This window comes from Eubalaena glacialis, chromosome 15, assembly GCF_028564815.1.
Source record: "Eubalaena glacialis isolate mEubGla1 chromosome 15, mEubGla1.1.hap2.+ XY, whole genome shotgun sequence".
Classification (NCBI taxonomy): domain Eukaryota; kingdom Metazoa; phylum Chordata; class Mammalia; order Artiodactyla; family Balaenidae; genus Eubalaena; species Eubalaena glacialis.
In genome coordinates, this window is record NC_083730.1 from 61072693 (window position 1) to 61096463 (window position 23771).

General features: G+C 40.4%; 1 protein-coding gene across 5 annotated transcripts in view; it reads left to right on the plus strand.

The window, feature by feature from the left end:
• Window positions 1-3110: 3110 nt before the first annotated feature.
• Window positions 3111-23771, plus strand: part of ARHGAP28 (Rho GTPase activating protein 28) — a 152598-nt gene continuing 131937 nt past the window's right edge. For 3 of the 5 annotated variants that reach the window (XM_061169947.1, XM_061169946.1, XM_061169945.1), the window contains exon 1: window positions 3111-3614. In XM_061169947.1, the coding sequence (XP_061025930.1) occupies window positions 3439-3614 (176 nt within the window). In that variant the 5' untranslated portion in view covers window positions 3111-3438. The remainder of the gene's footprint in view (window positions 3615-23771) is intronic. The other 2 variants (XM_061169944.1, XM_061169948.1) reach the window with 2 other exon arrangements.

Sequence of the window (23771 nt, forward strand, 5' to 3'; positions counted from 1 at the left end):
CTTCTGCTGGAGCCTCTCTTTGATCGCACCCTATCTGAAGCCAGAGGCAAGAGAGCTCACAGATGCAGACCATAAAGTGAGCCACTGGCACCAAGCAGGGGCATGAGGGTGGCAAGTGGATCTGAAGGGCAAAAGGTGAATATCTTGTACAGTGTATTCTATAAGATCTAATACATGCTCTCTACCACATTTATGAAACTTGAAAACTCAAGAATGCTTAAAGAGTTGTCGTTTATTAAGTCAACAGCATATATCCACACTCAAAAAATATTAATACATGTGAAACTTTTTTTTAGTTTGCAGTGCCATAGAAAATTATTATAAATGAATCATTTATAATAATTCCTTGGCTACCCTGAAAATTGCAACCATCACACTCAAGAGGGCTATCTCATTCACTGATTCATTCATTGATTCATATCTTCACTCAACAAGATTCCTTACTGAGTGCCAACTCTGCAAAACATGGGCTCTGGGATGTAAAGATAAAAATGTGACACTAGCACTTCCAATAGCTTACAACTTAGGAAAAGACACTGATTTGTTGGAAAACAGTAATACAATCCTGGGTTAGCACAGTTTCATCTCAAACCTACCTTGCTGCTATGGGCTCCATTCTGAGATTTTGTGGCCACATCTGGGCTTGGTGGGAAACACCACTCTGCCCTGTTAGCCCCGCGTGATGAGTGCACAGGAGCCAGGCGTGTGCTCAGCACACACAGGGCTCTGGCTGACTGTGCTTTCACTGCAGGGCAGGGTGGGGTGGTCCCCACTGCAGGAGCGAGAGCAGTTTCCTCAGGAGGGCAGAAGGAGGGGTTCCTTTGAGTTTGGAACACCTGAGAAGACTTCGTGGGGGTAGGTAGGGGGTTTTGAGGATTTCCAGACAGGAAAGGACAGGGAAGACCAAAGGCAAAGTAAGAATGCAGGACAGGCTGGTGTAAGTGGGCCACGGGGACTTGGGAGTAAAAAAGTAGTAGGTGACCAAAACAGATTAATGAGAACCTATTCTAAGGAACTTGGACTTAATTTTGTAGCAAGTGGGTTACAACTGAGGGTTTTTGAAAAGGGGAGGTCCTATGTTTTAGGAAAATCACTTTCCCAGCACTTTGAATGTGGGGGAGGGTTGAAGAGGAAGGTGATTGAAGGTAACCTGTACCCAGGGAAGCTCACTGTCACCCAGAAAAGAGACGGTGACGTGAGAACAAGGACAGTAGTGGTGGGAATAGAATTGAAAGAATGAGAAAGAAATGACAGATGTGATCACTGTTTGGAGCGAGGAGCCAAAGTGACTCCAGGGTGTCTAAAATATGAATACTCAAGAGAAAGCGGAGAGCCCCTGCAGCTGGCATGAGGGAGAGCTCTGCAATGTTGGACATGAGTTATGGAAAAAATATTTTCAAGGAAGTATCCTGCAGGTATTTAAAATTGTGAGTCTGTAGTTCAGAAACAAACAAACAGAAAATGCCAAGGAGAAATTCCATGCCCAGAAAAGGTTCCACTACTATAATTCCTTACGGTGATTCCAAAATTCAAAAAGCTGTAAAATTACACATTTTTAAAAGTTTAGTGTCAAAACTTATTTGGTGACAAACCTGACCTTCATAAATGTAACTGTATTAACAGACTTTATTTATCCCACTTAGGGTCCATTTATTTGCTGAAGGAATAATATATATGAATACAGGGTTCTGTCCCAAATCACACTGGACAGGAGGTGTTCTATGTTAAATGGTGCATGCACCAAATTACCTTTTAAAAGTAAAAAATATTTATAAATTCTAAAACATATCCCATTCCAAGGTTTTAGAGAAGGCATTCTGGACGTGTATCAATACTTATACTATTTCTTTATTTCATATTTTAAGAAAGCATTCTCTTAGTTTCAATGTATTTGGCATTAAACACAGTCGGCAAACAGATGCCTCTTTGTAGCTGAAATTTTTGGAGAATGAAGCATTCTTTGTGCCCCATCCATACACTGATGCTTCCCAAGTTTGTTTATTCAGAAAAATGAGATAATAATACTACCTACCTTACAGAGTTGTTTAAAGAGCTAATGTATAGGATCCAACACACAACGAGTAGGTATTTTAGTAAATGTTATTCATTATTATCCCACCCTTTTAGTCAACAAAACATTTTCTAAAAAGCATTTTGGATGAATTTTTTTTTTTTTTTTTGCTTTCCCAATCTCTGAAAGTGCAGTGAAAACAAATGTCTCCTTTCTTGATGAATGTGAAGGAAGCAGCAGAGGGAATCAGCATTTCTTGAGAGCTAGCATGTACTTGATGCTTTTGACCCCACGAGAAGAATATTATTCTCCCCATTTCACAGGTACAGACACAGATTCTGAGATGTTAACAGCAGGATCCAGGTCACCCGTCAGTAAGGGGTGAACTCAGTTCTCCTTCGAGTCCCCTGCTCCCAGCGGAGCGTAAGAGGCAGAAGGTAGAATGCCTTGTCAGGGTGGGCCTCTGTGTAGCATTCTACGGCTTCTCTTTTTCATTGGCTAAAAGTCTGTTCTTTCCATCTGTGCTGTTAGTCTGATGGAGGTAAAGACGTACTTCAGACCCCAGATTTCTGACTATGCCCCCTTTTATCCGCCTCCCTGCCAGACCCCAGACCCTCCCTCAATAAAGCCCTCTGGGAATAACAGGCTCTCTTCCCAGAGCGATCAAGTCTAATTTTCAGGCCAGCTGAAAGCAGGATGTGAATCTGAGCGGGATGGGGAGGACGAAAAGGGATGTGGGAGTGAGGCAAGAGCCTGATGGTTGCGGCACCGAGGGTGAGGGAGGGAAGTGTTCTGCTCGTCGTAAGAGGGCATTACCTGCCCGCAAGGAAATCACGTTGACTGGAACTGGACTAAGTAAACAGCAACGTGACCCGGTTCTTCAGTTTCTGCTGTGGAGGCTTTCAATGAGACAGCGTCGCCTCTTCTTCCTTTCCTCGCCAGCCCGCGCACGTTGGAGCCGGCCCCCGTGCTTCTCAGCCGGGGCTCCGCAGGCGCCCTTTCTTTCTCTGACTTCGGGCTGCCCAGCAGGAAATGTTCCTAGCCACGGGACAAGCCTCCCGTTTGAAGGGGTGGGGCTGGGGGGTTGAGAAAAGGAACAGGAAAAGAAACAAAGCAAGCAAAACTTTACTAGAGCAGCCAGCCCGAGCCCCTAAGCATCGCGGCGGGTTTCCAGTTTCCTAGACACAGGGATCCCACACCCCACTTCCCCCGTCCCCGGCCGCCTGCACCCCGACGCCCCGCCTCGCCCTCCCCGCCCCACCCCAGGGGGGCTGGTGGGCGTGTATTTGAATCCTGGCTAATCGGCGGCCGGCGGGCGGGGCGGCCTGCCAGCGCCCCTGACAGCCCAGCGGCGGGAGGAGCCCCTCTGCCCTGGGAGCCGGACGGGCCGCGCCTCCCCGCCGGTGACCGGTCCGGTGCGCTGGCCCATGCTGGTCCCCGCCTTTGTTCTCGGGCCGGAGCGGAGACATGCGCGGCTGACGATGGAAGTAGAGGACTCGGGCGGCGTGGTGCTGACCGCCTACCACTCGTACGCGCGCCCCCAGCCGCCCAGCTCAGAGCCGCGCTGCGCGCCTCGGGCCGCCGCCAGCCACCCAGGCAGCAGGTACCCCACCGCGCCGAAGGGGCAGAGGTCTCCTGGGCTGGGGGTGGGGGTGGGGGTTCGTATGCAGCTGGGTTTTCCGCCGGAGCGTAGGACCACCATCGCTTGATTGTTGTTTCAAGTTTTGGTGGACTGGATGAGTGAGCCTCCCGTTCTTTGTATTTGTCCTTGATGGGAAGTCTCAGCAGGCAATGGCTAAAGACGATGGCTAGGAGAGGTTAGCAGCGGAGTTGCATTCTTGGTACAACTTGCTGATAATAGGCATATGCCTGATGTCTGCCAAATTCACCTATTGAACTATTGGAGAATTTAAAAAAATAATTTAAAATGAAACAGCAGCGGAAAATGAAAAAGAAAAGTAAAATATATTATCTTAAATCCTCAAACACTATCGAGAATTTATTTAGTAACTGCATTTCACAGGAGCTAAAGCGCAGCTGGAGAGTCTCCAAAAAGGAAATCTCAGTAGACTTTTAAAAACAATTTTATTTCTAGATTTAAAAAAACCTTCCAATTGTATAAATACATTGGTGTCACTATTATTGCTAATGTTGACTCTGTCTATAAATGCAATTATAATTTTCCTTTGGATCAAAAGAGGTTTGAAGGCTTCTCACTATGTGCATTTTAGATTTAATATCTATGTTAATTAATTAATGTTAATCAGTCTATCAGTGTTCATCTATTTGATGCAAGATCAAGGCCAATGAGACTTCTATTAACTAAACGAAAATGTTAGACCGTTAGGAAGTTTCCTTGTGTGGACAAAAATATTACACTAAGTGAGATGATTTGATATCTGACACATATTTAGGAGAAGTATTATTTGTTTAAATGTGACTATCTGCAATGGATCCATTGACGAATGGTTTTCTTTACGAGTGGGGAGATTTGAGTAGTGTGCCTTTTTGCATGTTTATTTTCAGTAATTTTTTTCTCATACTTTTATCTTTAGTTATGTGATAAAGATTACTTGTTTCCTAATTTAATTGACTTGCAAGGCTTTCAACAGATTGTGACTTTATTTCAAGAAATATCCTCTTGGCTAGCATCCATGCGAAGAGCAAACTGCATTGGCATGAGATCTGTGTTGGGCTTGGCTAACAAAGAAAATATTGTTTCTTCCAAAAAGAGCAGCATGAGTGAAATCTAATTTTTATATAAAGACAATGAGAAAATAACATTTTTCTTCCAGTTTTAAGAGCTGTGCACATTATTTTAAAGACTACTTGAAGGTACAGACTTGCGTTTGTCTTTAGAGTGTTTTCTTTTCTAAACATGATCCTTGACTATAATTACTCCTATTATGAGTAACTAAATAGATATATGTGATTTGGTGAGAAGTGGGGGCCAGGTTTGTGCATTTTTAGATGGTCCTGGTGTAGCTGTCCTGTCTATAGCTCCCTGCAGCTGTCTGGGAGCAAGAGCCAGATTGTGCCATTTGGGCAATCCGAAATTACATCCCTTTCCATAGCAAACTGGAGAAGTTCCATTAACTCAGCATGTGGTCTCGTGGAATAGTAATATACGAGAGCAAAAGAGTTGCCTATCATAGTTAGTGTTTTACCATACAGTTGCCAATTAGATTCATGTTGCTCCAAGTTTGCATTTTTGGTGACTGCCCTGTACCCTCTGTATGGGAGCCTTCGTGCTACTCACCCTCTGATGCAGGAGATAGACGACCCCCGCCCCCTACAACTAAATTGTGAGAGAAGAGCTTAATTCCTTGGTTCTCAGTAACAGCGATCAAAAAGAGGTTCCTGTATTTACAGGGAGCCAGAGGACACTATCAATCATGCGTCTGGTAACAGAAGTAATCAGGCCTGAGTTATTAACCTTTGACTCACTAACTACTGATCAATATTCCCTTTCAAGCCAAGGAGCAAGATTGTATTGTTCCACTTATGAAGAGAGCACTCTCTCTTTCAAGAATACCCTCTCCTTTAAATTGCTTACATATGTGTAATGTATTTGTGGAGTAGTGACCAGTATGGCACTAGGAAGCATGGGCTATTGTATCTGACTTTCTAAGTGTCATCTTTCTCTAGCTCTGGGTAGCATAGTTTCATTTCAAAGCAAGCCATCTCCTCATTTTCCAAGCCTATACTTCATCTAACTTTATGTGCTTTTGATTTTTTTTTTTTTTTTGGCCTATTTTTTCCACTAAAATATAGTCTCTCTCTCTCTCTTTACTATTCTCTTTTCTTCACTGTTGTATCCCAAGTGGCCAGAGTAGTGTCTGGCCACTGTAGTAGCTCAATAAATTAATGAATTCCTATCAAATGGCCAAGATAAAATGGAAGGATTTTTAACAGTATGTCAACCTATTTGTACCTACTATGTGCCAGAAACACAATAGGCATTAGTGATACAAAGAGAAATGAGATGAAGAGCCTGCCTTGAGAATGTAGCCCTTGACCTTTCAGACCAATAGGATTTTTAGAAAAAAGCTTGAAATAAGTGGCAACATTTCAAAATCAAGAGGCTTCAGATATAAATCTGGACGTCAGCTTCCCATTAAAAACAAACAGGGCTTCCCTGGTGGCGCAGTGGTTGAGAATCTGCCTGCCAATACAGGGGACATGGGTTCGAGCCCTGGTCTGGGAAGATCCCACATGGCGTGGAGCAACTGGGCCCGTGAGCCACAACTACTGAGCCTGCGCGTCTGGAGCCTGTGCTCCGCAATAAGAGAGACCACGATAGTGAGAGGCCCACGCACCGCGATGAAGAGTGGCCCCTGCTCGCCGCAACTAGAGAAAGCCCTCGCACAGAAACGAAGACCCAACACAGCCAAAAATAAACAAACAAACAAACAAACAAACCAAAAACACCCCCAAAGGATCCAGCAACTGAGGCTTCCATGGGCTCCATTACACACCTGTCCCTGTTACTCTTCAACACTGAAGCTGGGTGTCCATTGTAATTTCTTTTGGGGCCTGCCCATTTTATTTTATTAAAGTGAGTAGCCAGTATAAAGTGTACTTGCCAGTTACTCAGGCTTGGGGTCAGACTGCCAGACGCTGTTCATCACCTACACCATTTCCTACTATGTGACCTTGGGCAGCCTGCTTCAGCTGCTTAGACTAGCATCCGACACCAAGGAAGCGCCGGATAATTGTTAGCTGCATTATTACTGTTACCGCTTTTAATCACAGCTGTTGACGTAAAGAAGAGTAGAACATTTTTGGTACCTATCCCCCAAACTTACTCATGCAGGGAAGAGACTCCGGAGTACTAAGCATTTGTTGCGAGGAGGGAAAGCAATTCCTTATTTCACAAACATTCTATATTTACATTCTGTTGTAAGGATAAAAGAGAACGAAGGATTACAAATTCTCAGTTCTCTTGAAACAAATGGTTGGAATTATCTTTAGAATCATGTGATTTTTAGAGAAGCTAAGCTCCTAGACCCTTATTCAGAATCGAGAGTGAAAATGTTAACATATGTTCAAAATGATTTCACTTACAAAATGAAAGGTAGCTGAAGATGAAGCTAGGTATCTTGTTTTTCAGACATTTCCTAAGTTATATACAAATAACATATACAACATTTTTTAGTGAAGGTATAGTATAAAATGGCTATGAGTATTTCTGATGTTTATCTCAATATACCATAAACTTCCTGAAAGAGGACAAAAATAGAGGAGGAAAAGAGCCAACTGTTCCTGAAAAACAAATATAGAAGCTCCCCAAGGTTATCCTATGAATTCTAATTCTATAGCAATGTTAAAACTTTTGTCAAGGGCATATTGTTTCCTAATAGCATAACTGTTCATTATAATGGGAATGATTTGATTAAAATGGAATTAGTGATGAATAGAAAGTAAATATTTTGTTTGTGGAAAAGACTAGAGTTGGCAACTTCTCCCCTCCTTTAAAAAATGTTTGGAACCATGATCTCTATATTCTGCAGCCATCAGAGGTGGGACCAAGCCATACATGCCCTTGAACTCCAACCCTGTATGGCCTTCCCTCTCCAGTAAGTGGGTTTCTTTTTTTTAACCTTGGCAGTGTGCAGAGAAAGAGAGGTAACAACCCCCATTCCTCTGCACCAGAGCTCAATATTTCTACTGTGTAAGCAGGGGTCTTGCTGGGGCTGGGGGAGCCAGAAATGGCAATAAAAGTTTGTCGACCTGGGCTAAAAAAAAAAATCCAGGAATGTACCACATATTTAGAGGTACATTCCTGGATTGAAATTAATTAATTAGAAAGACATTTATTTCAAGGTGCCAACTCTTGTTCAGTTAAGCATTAATGTAGGTCTGTGTGAGCTTACAAACATATACACAGGTACACCAAATTCTGGGGCATAGTAGGTATACTTTTCTAGAGGATTCAGAAAGAGTAATGGAAATAGGATTCTTAGGAGAGAATGAGGTATTTATAGGTCATTCTTTATGTGAAAGCTGAAACCAGAGTTGGTGGCTCTGGTTTCTTTTTACAGTGGGGTCCCTGCTGATTGTAGGTGCCTCCATATGTAGAGCTGTTGGAAAACATCTGGCACATTTCCTTTGATCCTGTCATTTGGCTTAACATTTGGCCAGTTGCTCTGTCCATTTTTAACCTGCTCAGCTCTCCCTGATCATTAATCCTTAATGTATCCAAAAAAATTCAGGGAACGTAGAGTGTTGTAGAATCATTTTCATGTGGAGGAAGATGATAATTTTCCCTTAACTTTTTATTTTGATGTAATTTTAGACTTCCGAAAATTTGCAGAAGTGGTGCAGTAAGTTCCCATGTAACCTTCTCCAGCTTCCCTTATCTTCCCTAAGATTAATATCTTGCAGAACTGTGTTCTATTATCAAAACCAAAAAATGAACACTGCTACAGTACTATTAACTAAACTATAGACTTTATTCTGATTTCACCAGTTTTTCCATTAGAATTGGAATTTTTCTGTTGTAGAATTGAATCCGGGATCCCACATTGGATTTAGTCATGACTCCCAAACCTCCTACAATCCATGACAGTCTGCTGTCTTTTGTGACTTGGCACTTTTGGAGTACCAGTTGGTTGTTTTGCAGGAAGTCCCTCAATTTGGATGGGTCTTATGTCTTCTCATGACTGCGTTGAAGTTATGTGTTTTGGGTGAGAATTCCACAGAATGATGTCAGGCCTTTCTCAGTGCATCATTTGGGGGGTTCACGATGTCACTGTCTCGTTAATGTTGATGTTAGCTCTGATCACCTGGTTAAGGTGTTGTCTGCCAGGTTTCCCTATGTAATTAATAAATATCTTGGGAGAGATACATTTTGACTGTGCTAACATCCTGTTTCTCCCCAAACTTTCCTCCTCTGATTTTCATGTCCATCTACAGATATTGCCAGTAACATTTATTACAGTGATGTTCTAATAGTGATTTTCAGTTTTTCTCAGTCCTCCTACGTTTGACTTATTTTACATACTATAAAATCCACATTCAGTATTCTCTCTAATTTTATTATTTGTGGCTTTTTTGCCTTTAAAAAGTCAACCAAATGTAATCTAACCTACTGTTTTTTTTCACAGTTTTGCCACAAAATACAGTAAAATGGCTTAGTTTTATCTGGTCTGAGTTCATGAAACCTATAAATTCCCTAATTTTAAAAATCCATGATTTTTTGAAAGCAAAATTTTATTACAGGCTTAATAGAAAAAATAATCAGAAAGTTGCTAAATTAAATGCTGTGTTCAGAGAGGGTGGTTATTAGGTCCCACTTTGCCTGGCACTTGTTACTGAGGCTGTCCTTCTGTTTTCTTGGCACTATGCTTGCATCTGATGGGAAACATTTTCCCCTTACCAGTGTTCCAGAGATGTTACTTGAACATTTGCAAATGTATCATAACTAAAGCAAACATTCTAATTTGCATATAATCAAAATTTCTTCTCATTCCATCCTTAAACCAAACTATTTCACTTTTGAACCCATATCCATTCTCTGTTTTCTCAATCTGTGGTCTCTAGATATCGGTTCTAGCAAAGATTAGAAGTAGAATGTTATACAGAAAAGCAAATGAAGGGAGTAAAATGTTCCTCAGAAGAAAATTTTGGAAATAAAGTTTATCCACTTAAACAGTAGACTTCATTTTGTTTTTAAGCCTCTTTGGATGAATATATGAAGTCAAATCTATCTTTAGTGCAGAAAAGAACCTTTTCTAAATGACTATCATCATTAAGTCAGTAAGAATTACAGTACTGTAGTACAGGCACTGATTGAGATGTGGATGTCTTGCTTGCTTTAAAAGTAAATAGCCTGAGAGTGGCATGGACATATATACACTACCAAACGTAAAATAGCTAGCTAGTGGGAAGCAGCCGCATAGCACAGTGAGATCAGCTCGGTGCTTTGTGACCACCTAGGGGGGTGGGATAGGGAGGGTGGGAGGGAAGGAGGGAGACGCAAGAGGGAGGAGATAGGGGGATATATGTATATGTATAGCTGATTCACTTTGTTAGACAGCAGAAACTAACACACCACTGTAAAGCAATTATACTCCAATAAAGATGTTAAAAAAAAAAAGTAAATAGCCTATATTGGTGTATTGTTTTATTGATTATATAATTTAAATATTATTTATTATTGTTGTTGTTTTCCTTCTTTTCAGGCAGACCTTAAAGCCTTTAGCAGTACTTTTGTTCTTTCTAATATTGCTATTTTTAACATGCTTTGTAATTTACTTTTGATTAGATAATCAAGCTTGTTGGAACTGTGTGTGTAAAGAAAATGCTGCTCAAAGAACTAAAATGTATAATCTAACAAAAGATTTTGATAGCATTTATTTCAGTTTCTTTGAGAATTTTTTGGTTTGCTTGTTTGCTTTCAGTTTCTTGCTATGTTCTGGTTACTTGAGTTAGTGAGTTTTGTATAATGTGTTGTTCTTTATAATGGGGAATTTCATGTATCCATTTCTTTGTGATTATTAGAGGACATGCATCAAAATATTAATGTTGTGTCCAAAAGTGTCTAAAGTGGGAACTAAAGAAAGTAGTAGATTGTTTTACTATATATTATCTTCCTAAATATCTGTGGTTTATGACACATTCTTTGAGTATCAAATGTGTTACATCAGTCTTCAGTAAATGAATATTATAGGTAAAACTATCCATTTGACAGGCATTAAGTGCCAAGTAATTCCAAGTGTGGGAGGACGTATGCTAATATCAAGTTGAGAACCAGCTGTGGTGTCTCATGTTACTCTTAAAAACTAATTAAACCTATGCATTCCATTTCTGATCCCTTCGATGAATAGATGATGGCTGCACACAAACACACAATACCAAAGACAGGAAGGAGAAGGAGAGACTGGAAACCAAAGGCAGAATAGTATGTAGTAGTTTTAAATTGTGAAACACTTGAGATATATTTGTACTATTTTAATAATTCTAAGTTGTGGTGCTGATTATCTTTTACGTATAAGAGATAAATCTTTATTCCTATGTTAAATTTTGTGGTCAGCCACAAAATTTGCTTTTGTACATCTGCAATGTATAGGGACAAGACTTCCTTTGAAGTTTCCTGTTCAGTATTGATTTATGAAAATCAATTTAGAAAACACTGGACAGTGCCTTTGGCTTTATACAAAGGCCCATCAATGGATTTATATTTTTATAGAGCTGTAGAGAAACCTGACAGGTGTTTAGAAAACTAAAATGACATAACTGATAATATGATATTTGATCTCTTTCCTCCCCACTTTTCCCTACCTTCATTACCATACTGAAAAATTCACGTAGTAGCCAAAGTTAACAGGTCAGTGGTTGGGACTAAACCCATATTTAAGTGGCTGAGCTGTAAAGCGAAACACAGGAGGATAAATGTAGCTAAAGAAGTAAGGACTAGACCTCCTTTCTGAAGACTTCCTTCACAATAGTAGCCAGAAGGGTTTTTACCTACCATAACAATAATGATCCGTTGGTAATTCATCACGCACAGTCCTGTGGTGTCAATTCTTTAAAAAAAAAAAAAAAAAAAAAGGTGCCAGGTTTTATTGATAGCTTACGGAGCCTGACATGCACTATCTCATTTAATCCTCACCACAATCCAGTGACATGGGAGGAAACTGAGGCACAGAGAAATAGCCCAAGATCGCACAGCAAGATAATGACAGCCCTTCTAAAACTGGTGCTTTTAACCCGTTATTTAAATCTTGAAACATTATTTAGTATATTGTGGATTTAGTGTTTTTCTGCCGCAATTTGGTTATAGGTTTATTGAGAGCAGGGACAGTATTATCATATCCCTGCTTAGCAACCAGCAATACTAACTTTCACATAGTAGATATTATACTCAGTTTTGATTTAGTCTTTCCTTTTGCAGTCATGTCTATTCTGTGTTAATGGAATGAGCATGGAGCGAGTTAAATATGAATGGATATAAATAGTTTGAGAAATTTTGTTGCCACTTGAAGGAAGTAAAATAATAGGATTTTTTAAAATTTAAAAACTATATACTTGCCCATCTTGCAGTCTTATTTAGGTAACTATATTTTAAAATAGACAAAATGTGCTACAGAAGTCATTCAACTTGACCAGGAAAGTGAGATCCAAGCAATGAGTTATAGGAAATCTTCCTAGGGCTCTTTTTTAGGCAGAAGGAGGGGAGGGCAATTTTTAATCCTCTAACCCTTAGGTTCATGTTCTTAGAATTTTTCATGTTAGTTTTATTAATCGTTTTCTTTAACTACTAAGATAGATTTCTATGGTTAAAAACATATTTTTCACTTTGTTCCTTCCATGTGATTTATAACATAACAGTTCTTAATGCAGGTTGAGAAGCAATGCTCCATGAGAATTAATGGGGTTTTCCTCTCCTGTCTCCTAATATTCAATCAAGTTTTCACCTTATCTTGATTTTGAAGCCAACCAAGGGACAAGCAGGTCCTGAACCATGCCTTTGTGAAGACCAGTTCTGTTCAAAATGGTGCTCAGAAACTTAGGATAAGGTAAGATAGGTCGTGCAATCCAGTCCGGACCCCGAGCCATCCCTGCTCTCCCATCAGCCTGAGCACAGCCCCTATCCCTCAGTGACCTTGGAGCCATGGATAATGCTGAACCTAAATTGGGCTTCAAGGATTTCTGTTTAGAAAACAAACCCAGGGCCCATTGTAGTCTGGACTTGAGTCTTCTGGAGAGGTCAGAATCAGAGTGGCCTCCAGGCACTTGTGTTCATTTTCTGAGGTATTCATTTTGATAAGCTTTGTTTTTTAGAACACTGGAACTACAGAGGGTGGACGGTCATTTTAGTTATACCTAAACAGTGTGGTCTGGGCTTCTCTGCCAACTGCCATGTCTTTAGAAGTCTTCTCTAACTATTTTTAACTAGCCAACTTGTTCAGAGTGTATTACTAATAGGAACTAAACATCATGAAAGACCAGTAATGAGTGAGGACTAATCTCTGTGGTACAGCTGGGAAGCAAAGTATGGAAAAGTGTCTTGTCGAAAACCTCACAAGGAATAACCAACTTTTTGAGCCAGGCTCTGAATTTGTTCTGCTGACCCCTCGTCACCTGCTTGCATTACCACGGCGCCTACTCAGGCCCACAGCATGGACCAATGTGCTCTGGGAGCAGTCAGGCCACCAGCAAGGAAAACATGGAGGAGGGGAAAACTGGCTCGCAGATGGGAGAACATTAAAGGTCTAGGACTGGAGAAAAGGTGGTGACCGTTAATGAGAACGACATTTCCTTAGCTTCCTTTCAAACACTATTACAACTCCCCTTGCACGTTATCTCACCAAACGTAACTTGGAGAGTCTCGAAAACACTTGCTGCGACTTTTCATTGGCATCTTAAAGAAAAACATTTGCTGACCTCAATAGAGTAAGCAATTAAATGGGAAAAGAGCTGACTGTAAGTTTCCGTAGATTCTGTTTTGAAAAAACAGAGGATGCCTGGCCCCTGTGATTTTTAACATACCACAACTTAACTTCTCTCCTCCTCATTTACAAAGCTCAGTGATTACAAGGTCGACTTGGCAACTGTTTTTGTAAAATCAAAATTGTGCTTAGTTGCAGAAGGCTCCACTCCAGAGGACTCCCACCTCTTCAGTTGCTGGAAGCATGTAATTGGAAAAAGCAGGCCCTGCTCTGCTTGTTTAAAGCTGTGTCATCCTTTGTGGGGCAGTGAGTCAACACCAGCTAAAACAACATGAGTCATTGCTTAGAAGAAGCCCAAGTGAAGCTGATTTCAATTATACTTATCCTAAACAAACATGATACTTCTCTTATACAGACTCTTAAAAAAGTTCTTATTGTGGGAGTTAAAAAAATTAGCACCAATTCTCTTTAGTATTCATGGAAGTACTTTGCACTCAGAGGACTTTTTAATGGGTCTTAAGGAGGAACTCTCTTCAGTTAATCAAATTTTACACTGATTTATTCTCTCTTCTGTCTTTTCCACTCCCCAACCCCACTCTGCTCATACCCGATTCAGATCATTACTATTTTAATCTGGTTTCAGAGCTATTGGATTAAAATCCATAAAATCAAAATTGTGATCTTGTAACTGTTTGCTCCTTCTGTTCCAGGATCCCCCAGTGTCTTTTTTTCTCTGGAGTGTAACAGGTGGCTTTAAGGCGCACCGTGACTATTTGGAAGGCTAATGCCCTTGTCCAAGTAAAGATGATGAGAGCCTAGACTAGGGTCGTTCGAATATGGATGGAAGGGAGTAATGGAGTCTTTGGGAAGACAAGCAATGAAGTTGGTATGATTTGGTAATTAAATGCATACTGGGGACCAGGAAAAAAGTCTTGAGTTTTTGTTTTAGAGTGTTATTAACTGAAATTGAGGATTCTGGTGGATGAGCAGATTGTGGGTGGGAGAAGTTTAGCCTGTGAAATTTTGAGCTCAGTGTATATACCCAGCTGATAGCTGGCTATACAAGTTGGAAGCTTGGAGATCAAGGCGAAGACTTCTAAGCTATTTATTCATGGGAATCTTCAGCATTTGAGAGGTAGTGAAAACTGGGACTGGATGAGATCTGGCAGGAGAGAATAGAGAATAGAGTCTCTATAGAGACAGCAGGGGAGCACAGATGGAAACCCGAGGAGCAGTGCCAGTTAGGGAAAGGCAGAGCTTTGGGAGCCTCTGATGGAGACCAGAATGGGGCATTCTGGAAACCAAGGCATTAGGTTCAGAATGAGTGGACAACCATAGCAAGATAGCTAAGTGACCAATAAGGTCAAGACTGAAAATTGTCCACCGGATTTGTAGTGTGGATAACAATGAAGATCTTTGCGAGCGTGTGTTTAATGGAAGTGAGAGGTGGAAGCCTGTCTGCTGCAGGTTGAAGAGTGAGTGTGAGGTAAGGAAATAGAGGCATCAAGTGGAACCTGTTGTAGGAGCTTAGCTTATGGGAAGGTGAAGAGACCGAAGGGGGCAGCTTTTAAAACTTAGCAAAAAGAGCTGAAAATTGGCTAAACGTAAAGAAGGAAACCTAGCATTTCTAGAATGCAAGATTTAAACACATTTAGTCTCCTATTTATAATCCTTTGATAATATTTTTGCATTTAGGATGAATCTTTATCACTAGCCCCACAGTAGTGCTTAAGCACTTCTGGAACAGGAGCATTGTCTGTTTTCTTCATTGCTGAATCCTTCACTACCTTCCCCCCCCCCATTAAAGGGCCTGACACTCAGCAGTCTTAACAAATTGTTGCTGAGTAAACACAGTGGGGGCTGATTTGTGGAAATGTAGCCTCTCCTTGGGTTGAGAAGCATCACTTCCTTTGTGAGGTCTTCCCTGACTGCTTTCTCCTCAAGCCACGTTGGTCACTTCCACCTTTGTGCCTCCTCTACCTCTACTTTCTTCTAGTATTGCACTTACCCACTACTTACGGTAGTACTTACATAGCTGACCTCTCTAAAGACAAGGAGTTTGTTGATGCCCTGGACCATGTCTTATTCATCTCCGTGTCCCTGGCCTAATTCAGTGACAGGTACATATATGCTTTTTGAGTAAATTAACAATTAATTCATTAAATAATGGTGAAGATAATATTCCTTTTAAATGTATGATGATAGTTTCATAATTTGCTATTATTTTTGACCCTAGAAGTATTAGAAATCTTGGATTGGTGTTGTGTTGGAGAATATACTGTTCTGACCTTGCATACTACCTGCTTTCCCAGAATCTGCTAAATTAGCCTTTAGTCATAGGATAACATAAACTCTTGGTAATACGCTACGAAGTAAAGAATAATTAATAAAAATCAAAACTGGCAACAATTGTAAATGAACATGCCATGACACATAAAACTGAGAGCAGTATGGATAATTAATAGAAGGTAAATATACCCTCCATTGTTTTAAAGATTAAATTTTGCTCAAGGGTCATTTTACTCATTAAAAGAAGAAAAACTGGAACTCCTGATTTTTACAATAAAAGTGAAATTGAACAGCCATCTATTGAGCCTCTGTATGCCATACACTCTGTCAGGTTCTGGGGCTGCAAAAATGGTTTAATAGTCCTTCAGTGAAAATAGATGGACTGTTAACAGGCATTTCAGCTGCATCTGAAGTACAGCTCCTTGAGGATAGAAAGGAAGTCTCTCTCTCTCTCTGTCTCCCCAGCATTAGCCCACTGGCCCAGAGCAGACACTCAGTATTTGAATGGTTGAAAGAATGATTGAGGAAAAACTCATGAGGTGCTCTGGGAAAGCAGAGAAGGTGTAACTAACACTCGGGGCTCAAATGGATGTGGGTGAGAAAGGGGTCAAGGGAAGCATCTGGGAGGAGTCATAACTAGATTAAGCCTTAAAGAATGAGCATGAGTTAGTAGGAAGAATGAGAGTGGGAAGAGTTTTTGGCAGAAGAGCCAGTCTGAGGAAAAGGGACAGCGACTGTAGCCACAGTTGCTGGTGTCCTGAGGCCACGTAATATGAGACCACCCAGCGAGGGGAGAGACCACTTACTGTGCATTTTGGGTAAAACGATGAAGGTCAGACTGAACTCGGTTACATGCCCAGTTTCTTCATTAGAATAATGAAGGGCTTCCATTAGCTGACCTCTAGATCCCTTCTAACCCGTAAATTCTCTTTTTCTCAATTGTTAAGTTGGAAATGAAGGTAATTAGATAATTCTAGACTTTTAACCAAAACACGGGTTCAGACCTGTACTAATTTTGTAATAACACTTTTCCCCTTCTCATTTAACTCTGCCTATTTAAATGATCTCTTGGGTACTTATGCTGTCTGTGCAGTAAGCATGTATTGTTGCCTAATTTAGTACCTTTGATTACTCTTAAGTAGAGTTTGGTTCATTTCAAACAAGCTACCAAAGTCAGATTAATATATCAGTAAGGTATTTGTCTTTCAGCTTTTCTTTGAAAAATATAGCCTGTCCAATAAGCAGAACTGATTTTTATTTCTCAGATGATTGTAGACTGGTAGCCCAGTTAATAGGAATGCTAGATACTGTTGAAGAATGCCATGGCACTTCATTATTTTTTGTTCAGATTTAAAAGAGCATTTATTAATAACTTAATTTTTTGAAAGATACATTTTTATTAATATCATATGTGCTAGATTTAATACTTCTATTTGGCACAATATTAGAATAAATTTAATGCAAATTAAGTAAAGCAGAGACTTCCAAGAAACATGTGAGCGTGTTGTTGTATATCTTCTCTGTGTTTTTTAATAGTCCAACAACACATACACACAATTTAAGGAGACAAATCTGTTTCAACTATTTCCTCATTTTCTGCTTTTGAGTTTTTGTGAAAGAGTAGGTCCCCAAACTGAGATATCCGATGACATATTGCAAGAATGTGCCTGTGAGGGAAATGGGCGCAGAGGCCAAGAGCCACCTCCCCTTCCCCTCACCCTCTTAAGCATTCCTATGGGGGGAAATTTATATAATGACAGTGATCCTAAAGATCTTCAAGATTTCTGAAGACATATCCCCAAACAAAAAAAAGCCTTTATTTAGTGATAATAGTCACTTAATAAATTTTAAAGTTGAGATATACTTAATATAGAGTAAAATGCACAGTTAAGGATTCAGCTAGTTGATTTTTAACCCATGTAACTACCATCCAAAATAAGATATAGAACATTTCCATCACTCTGAAAATGTCCTTCATGCCCCTTTTACTTCCTGCCAGTTTCTGACTTCTATCACCATACCTTAGTATTGCCTATTCTTGGAAGTCGTATAAACAGAACATTACAGTATATATTGTTTTGTGTCTGCCTTCCTTTCCTCAGAGTAATGGCTTTTGAGATTCAAACACATCATTTCATCAGAGCCTGAAAGTGGGAAAAATGTATGTAGACCCTTTGGTGGTTTTATTTTATTGTCGTACCTGATTGTCATCCAGCTGTCCCATAGGCATCGGCTGTTACATAAAAGAGGGGCTAGGTGAGGGAGCAGGTTTAGATGAAAACCCATCACAATATCAAAATCTAGAGACTTATCTCTCCGTGGTGGACCCAGGCAAAATTGGGAAGTAAGCAAATTTATCTTTGGTGCCTGCTCAATTTGCTTTGGCTTGCCTGGGCCCTTCCATTTTCCTTTGCTGTCTCAGATAGGGATCATTTGATTACCACTAGGGGACTATCTGCTTAACACTTGAGGCATTTTGCCTTTCCAAAGCATATATACATTTTGTAACTTCTAATGGTGAAATTCCAGGTCTCATTCAAGGAAGAGAGGCAAGATCTTTCGGTAGGAAGTCACAATCCTCAATGCACATCTTGTAGAACTGAGATTGGCTATGTTTTCCTGCAAAAGACCAGTATTTTGGGCTTTGCTGGCCATACAGTCTCTGTTGTAACTCCACCATCATTAGCATGAAAGCAGCAGTTGATAAACCAATAGACATGACTGTACTATAACAAAACTTTATTTACAAAAATGGGCAGTGGGCTGGATGTGGCCCGTGGGCCCTAGAACTCAGTCCCGTAATGTAGACAGCTTCCTGGTCTGCCTACTCATGAAACTTGTAAGCCTATAATAGCAAGATACAGAGAATTTATTCTCAAGAATACATAAAGCTGAAAGGAACTGGGGGTTGTATTAGTAACAACCTCTCACCTTTCAGCGAGGACACTGAGTCTCAGAGTAGTGACTTTTCAAGGTCACAAGGAGTCAGTGGAAGAAGAGCCCAGACTATTCAGAACCCCCAGGTCTTTAGCTAGTGTTCTCTGCCCTGTTCAGTTTGTGATGGATATGAGTCACATTACCTCAAATATACTATCAGACTGACATTTGGGGAAGCTGTCTTAGCTCACATATTTTAAAGGAATGAAAGGTTGAGAGAGAGAGAGAAAAAAAAAATTAGGAATTCAGTGGTAGTATTCTGGAAACCAAACCAAGGGATGGCTAAGAAAGAATGAGGGTTATACATTTAGCAAACAGGTTAATTGATTTAAAAAACCAGTATATTGAACACTTTGTCCAAATAATTGTTCTAACATTGTAAGTGTGTGAAAAAAATAAAAATTAAACTGAGAAAATAGAGACCTCTAGATTCTCTGTCATTCAGTTCATTCATCCATTTATTCTTTCTTTTAATTTCTTTCTTAGCACGTATCTTCTGAGTATCTTCCCTGAGGGCACTGTGAAGGATCACAGCTAAACAGGATGGAGTTTCCGTGCTTGAGGGGCTGTTAAGGGATCCCAAGACCATTGGGAACCATGTCTTATTTAGCTTCATGCCTCTGGAGAGAACACGGGCTTTGCTTCCTAGAGGAGTGGTGTTTTAGTTGGGCACGTGGACATACTGGGTGATGTGGGTATCCTAGTGTATGGGTAGGGCTTGCGGCAAAGAGAGGGTATACAAGGGGGCTCAATTCAGCTTGGAAGTACTGAGAAATTGGTGAGGGAAGTAGTGGTAACGTCTATACAAATATTTGCAAGATTTTATTTGTGGGATGGGATTGGCTCAATGAGTGAATTGTCAAAGAGATATTGTCACAGCCAAACCAATGAAAATAAATTAATGAGAGTACCTCACCTTGGGAGGGTGTCTTCAACTCTTTGTACATTTCTTTCAAAATTAATGAGAATTCATTTTGAAAGAATCAGACTGAAGCATAAACGTAATTCTTTTAGAACTTTATTACCCACCCCCCTACTCTACTCCCCCAGTCAAATAACCAATACAAAGTAGCTTATATCTTGGGAGTAGGTGGCTTAATGATAATCACAAACATATGCTGGAATGCTAGTGGTTCAGCCAAAGTCCCATCTTCAGACTTCACATTTAGCATAGCTTTTATTCCCATTAACTTGGCTTGCAGTTGGGTGACACAGCTGGGTATTGTGGATGACAGAATTTTCCTAGTGTTGTGCCCCAGAGGGATACAGGGCAGATGGGGGAGAAGACTAACTCAACACTAATGAAACCCTGACCCCCACATGCATTTTGGTAATTCCATGAAGGCAGGAATGTTACTAATAACAGAGAAGATTTTGTAGGTCATCTCAAACTTGGTCAGCTGCAGTTAAGCCTGTGGCTGCTGGTGTTTGGAATGCACCCCTATTTGTTTTTGGAAAGTGGTGAAGGAGATTCAGTTACAGGTTTTCCATCTTCCTGGAATTACGCTACTCCTAGAATAGAATTCTCCACATACCCGAGTGTGATTGGACCTCAAATTTAGCAAGTATTCAATTAAACAAACCATTTACTGTATCAATACCTACTTTGGGGAACTATTTTACATCCAGAATATCTTTTTTTCTGGTGTTAGGGTGAATTTATTTAAAGTCAAATTACAAAGTGTATTGTCAGAATTATCTGATGAACTATTGAAGCAAGGTAACTTTTCACAGACAGCATGTGTAGCAAATACTATCTTTTAATTGTATTCATTGCTCAAAGATACACAAATGAAGGCAAAAAGTGATGTATTTTATGTTTCCTTGATATTTCTAGCTTGTGCGCCTGAGTTGTATTTTTACATACCGAAATAAGAAGAGTTACTTTTTATCATGTAGTTTTTAGCTTTTTCAAGTCATAGAATGCTTCAAGAATCTAATAAAAGCCTTAGACCTTTATGAAAAGTACACATATGTATGCTGTACAAGTTTGCATGCATTTTCAGGTGATTTGTGGACCGCAGGTTAAGAAGATATTGGTCAAATTATTTAAAATTTCCTCTCTTTTTTTTCTATCCAGGATATCTTTACATTTACATTTATCAGGACCATTTCATATACCTGGAGAGTATACTTATAGTATTCAGAGTGTTTCCCCAGGACTTGAGGTGAGCTTTGAACAACTGCTGGACAAATTCAATATAAAAACAGATAGAATGCCTGCTGTCCTGTGTGTCTCCCCACAGTCAGGACACTTCCGGGTGGCATTGCTGTGATGGCCAGCGTCTGGGCTTGGGCATTTCTGGCTGATATGAGAAAGCCAATGGGGCAGAAGCTGGGGGTGCCTTGCACTTATGAGATAATACCTGTATGAATGGGATGTTTCTGTTCTCAGAAGTGAAAAATGTTGGCAGTCAACATTTAACGAGATCAGGGCACAAGAAGGTACTGAGTTTTAGCCATTCTCGAAGAAGGTGTAGAGGAAACAGAAGCCTTTCAGTATTTCACACATGAGGGGTGGGAAATTGTATAATTGTTTTCTAATAGGAAGACAAGGTAAGTTAATCCCCCCCCCTTTTTTTTTATCCTCATACCCACAGTCCAAGTTCGGTGTCCTGAATGGGAGTTTGCTTGGTGTTTCTAGTGCTTTCCTTGGATCCCTGTGCAGGTGTGTGATCGGCACATGAGACCACCAGTCCCTAGTCTTGTGTGCCAAGACAGAGAGGAAAGTGTTTGCTTTTGTAAATGAAGCATTTCTGCGATTGGAGTTAAAGCTTCTAGTACATCTCTGACCAATATAATCATAACGCGAGGAAAAAAATGTTTGAGCTGAAAGTTAATCAGAGCAAACAACTGATCTGGTCTGTTTGCACATTATCTATTCAGTAGCCGTACCACACTGAAAATAGATTCAAGAAAGGTGAGCTGAAGTCATGAGTTGCAAATTTGTAGCATATCTTTATAGGAAAGTTAAAAAGGTAGCAGCCAAACAAATACTGCTCTTGCCTACAAACATTCCCTGGCAGCGTTGTCCAACAGATTTCTGGACTGAACAGATATTTCTCCTTATACAGGGTTTTGTATCCTGCCTTGATTACATATAGCCTGTTCATCAAGCAGTTTATAGCATATTTGAGGTCCCAAGAGCCCTTTCTGCACATCCTCCTTCCCTTGCTGGGAGAGCCTTCTCCCCAGTCTTCACCTGGTTAAGTCCTGTCATCCCTGGGGATTGGACCACAGCTTCTGTTGTCTAGAAAACCTGCCCTAATACCTTTTCCTCTTCTCTTCCAGTTTGTATCCAGTTTCTCTCCTTTGTGCTCCCAGTGAACCCTGGGCCTACTGCTGCCCTCAAGTTATTATTCTTGATGATAATGCTGATGTGACTTCTCTGTAGCTGCCCCCTGTACTCCACTGCTCGCAGCCCCGTAAGAGCTGGAGCCACGGTGTGTCCTTATGATCTCAGTGTCCAGCAACATGCCCCATAAATGTCTGTGAAATGGAGGGAAGGGGGCCATGTATGATTTTTTTTTTCCAAAACTAGAAAACAAACTAATCGACTCTGGTTAAAATTTACTGTAGAAGACAGTTTCTTACAATAAGAAAGAGAAAATGAAACACTGAAGAAACACAGGGAAATGCTAATCAGGGTCAGGTTCCACATGGTCAGTTGCTTATGCTTTCACTTTGTCAGATTTTCTCTCTTGTAAAGAAAAAAATCCCTGGCAGGTAACAGAAAAGGGAAATGCTTTTGTTTTTCAAACTGTAAAACTAGAGTGTCCATGACCTCATTTGAGACAGTCATTCTCAGAGATAATGTGTCTCCTGTTAAAATGCAGCATCTAATTTAGGACTCAGTAGCTAGGGATGATTCAGAGGATATTAGAGGATATAATTTTAAAGACTGGAAAATAATGGCCATGAGGAATATACATAGAAATTGAGATTGTTGGGACTGGGGCATAGAAAGGCAAAGTGAGCCGTGCCAGCTGGGTCAACAAGAAGCCTCAGACTGGTGGGCACACACATACTTTACTGGGGTGTCTGAAGTATCTACTGGTTCTCTACTGGGGTGTCACATCTGGAGGTGGCACTGCCAGGCCCAGTAAGAGCAGTGGCAGCAGCTTTGTAGATCAGAGAATACAACAGTGCTGTCTCTGTGATGGTGTAAACCATGGTATTTGCTACGTAATTTTCCTTTCTGATTTTAGTTTGATTTCCTTTCCTTGAAATTCTCTAGGGTTATGAAGTTAATTGGCAATTGCTAAGACAAGAAACCGATTTTTCTATTATAAGAAGTAGCAAAGTCCCTCTCATTTTGAAGACATGCCTACAAATCTTTTAAAAAAATTCCAGGTGTCTGGGAAGTCCAACTTCATAAAGTAGTGTTTAATTAGAAAGGAAGGAGAGCTACATTTGTAGAACAGACCAATTTGATTATACTTTAACTATTAAATAGGTTATTTTCAGGGTGGTCATTCTCATTACATGCATTTAATTGATGTTAAATTGTATTAAGAATTTAATTTTAGCTCCCTTTACGAATCCGCCAATGCCCATTCACCCTTGGTAGACTAATAAGATTTCTACTCAGACGTGCTTTTATTAATCCTCATTTCTACTCTGGGAGGAAAACATGAGTGGAACCAAATGGAATTCTTTCCCCTACTGAATTTAACGACCACAGTTTCTGGAACTGTTGCAAAAGAATGTGAACATTATCATAACTTATTGGGTCCTCAGACCCAAATTCAAACAATGAAGCAAAACAGACCTCCTTATCTATTCTGACTGTATCACTGGCATCACAAGTAAACCAAGGACTAGCGCTTAACTTTCAAATTTGAGCTTTTGTTTGATCCTGTCTCTAACTCCGTCTCTCACAGTCTTTTCTGTCTACATCCGAGACCATTTGTGTCTTCAGTTAACACAGACCTCGTGCGGCATAGCATAGGTTCCAGGCTCGACAAAGCCAGTTGCTGAATTCACTCCAGCCTCTGTACAACGAGAACCATGTCTAAACAGAAGGGACTCTGTGAGCTGGGCTCTGGATGCTTCTCATCTGGTGCAAGGTCAGTTCTTAGCTGGAATTGCCGTGTGGTAATTGCCGTGTGATACACAGGCTCTGCCTCCTCAGCTAA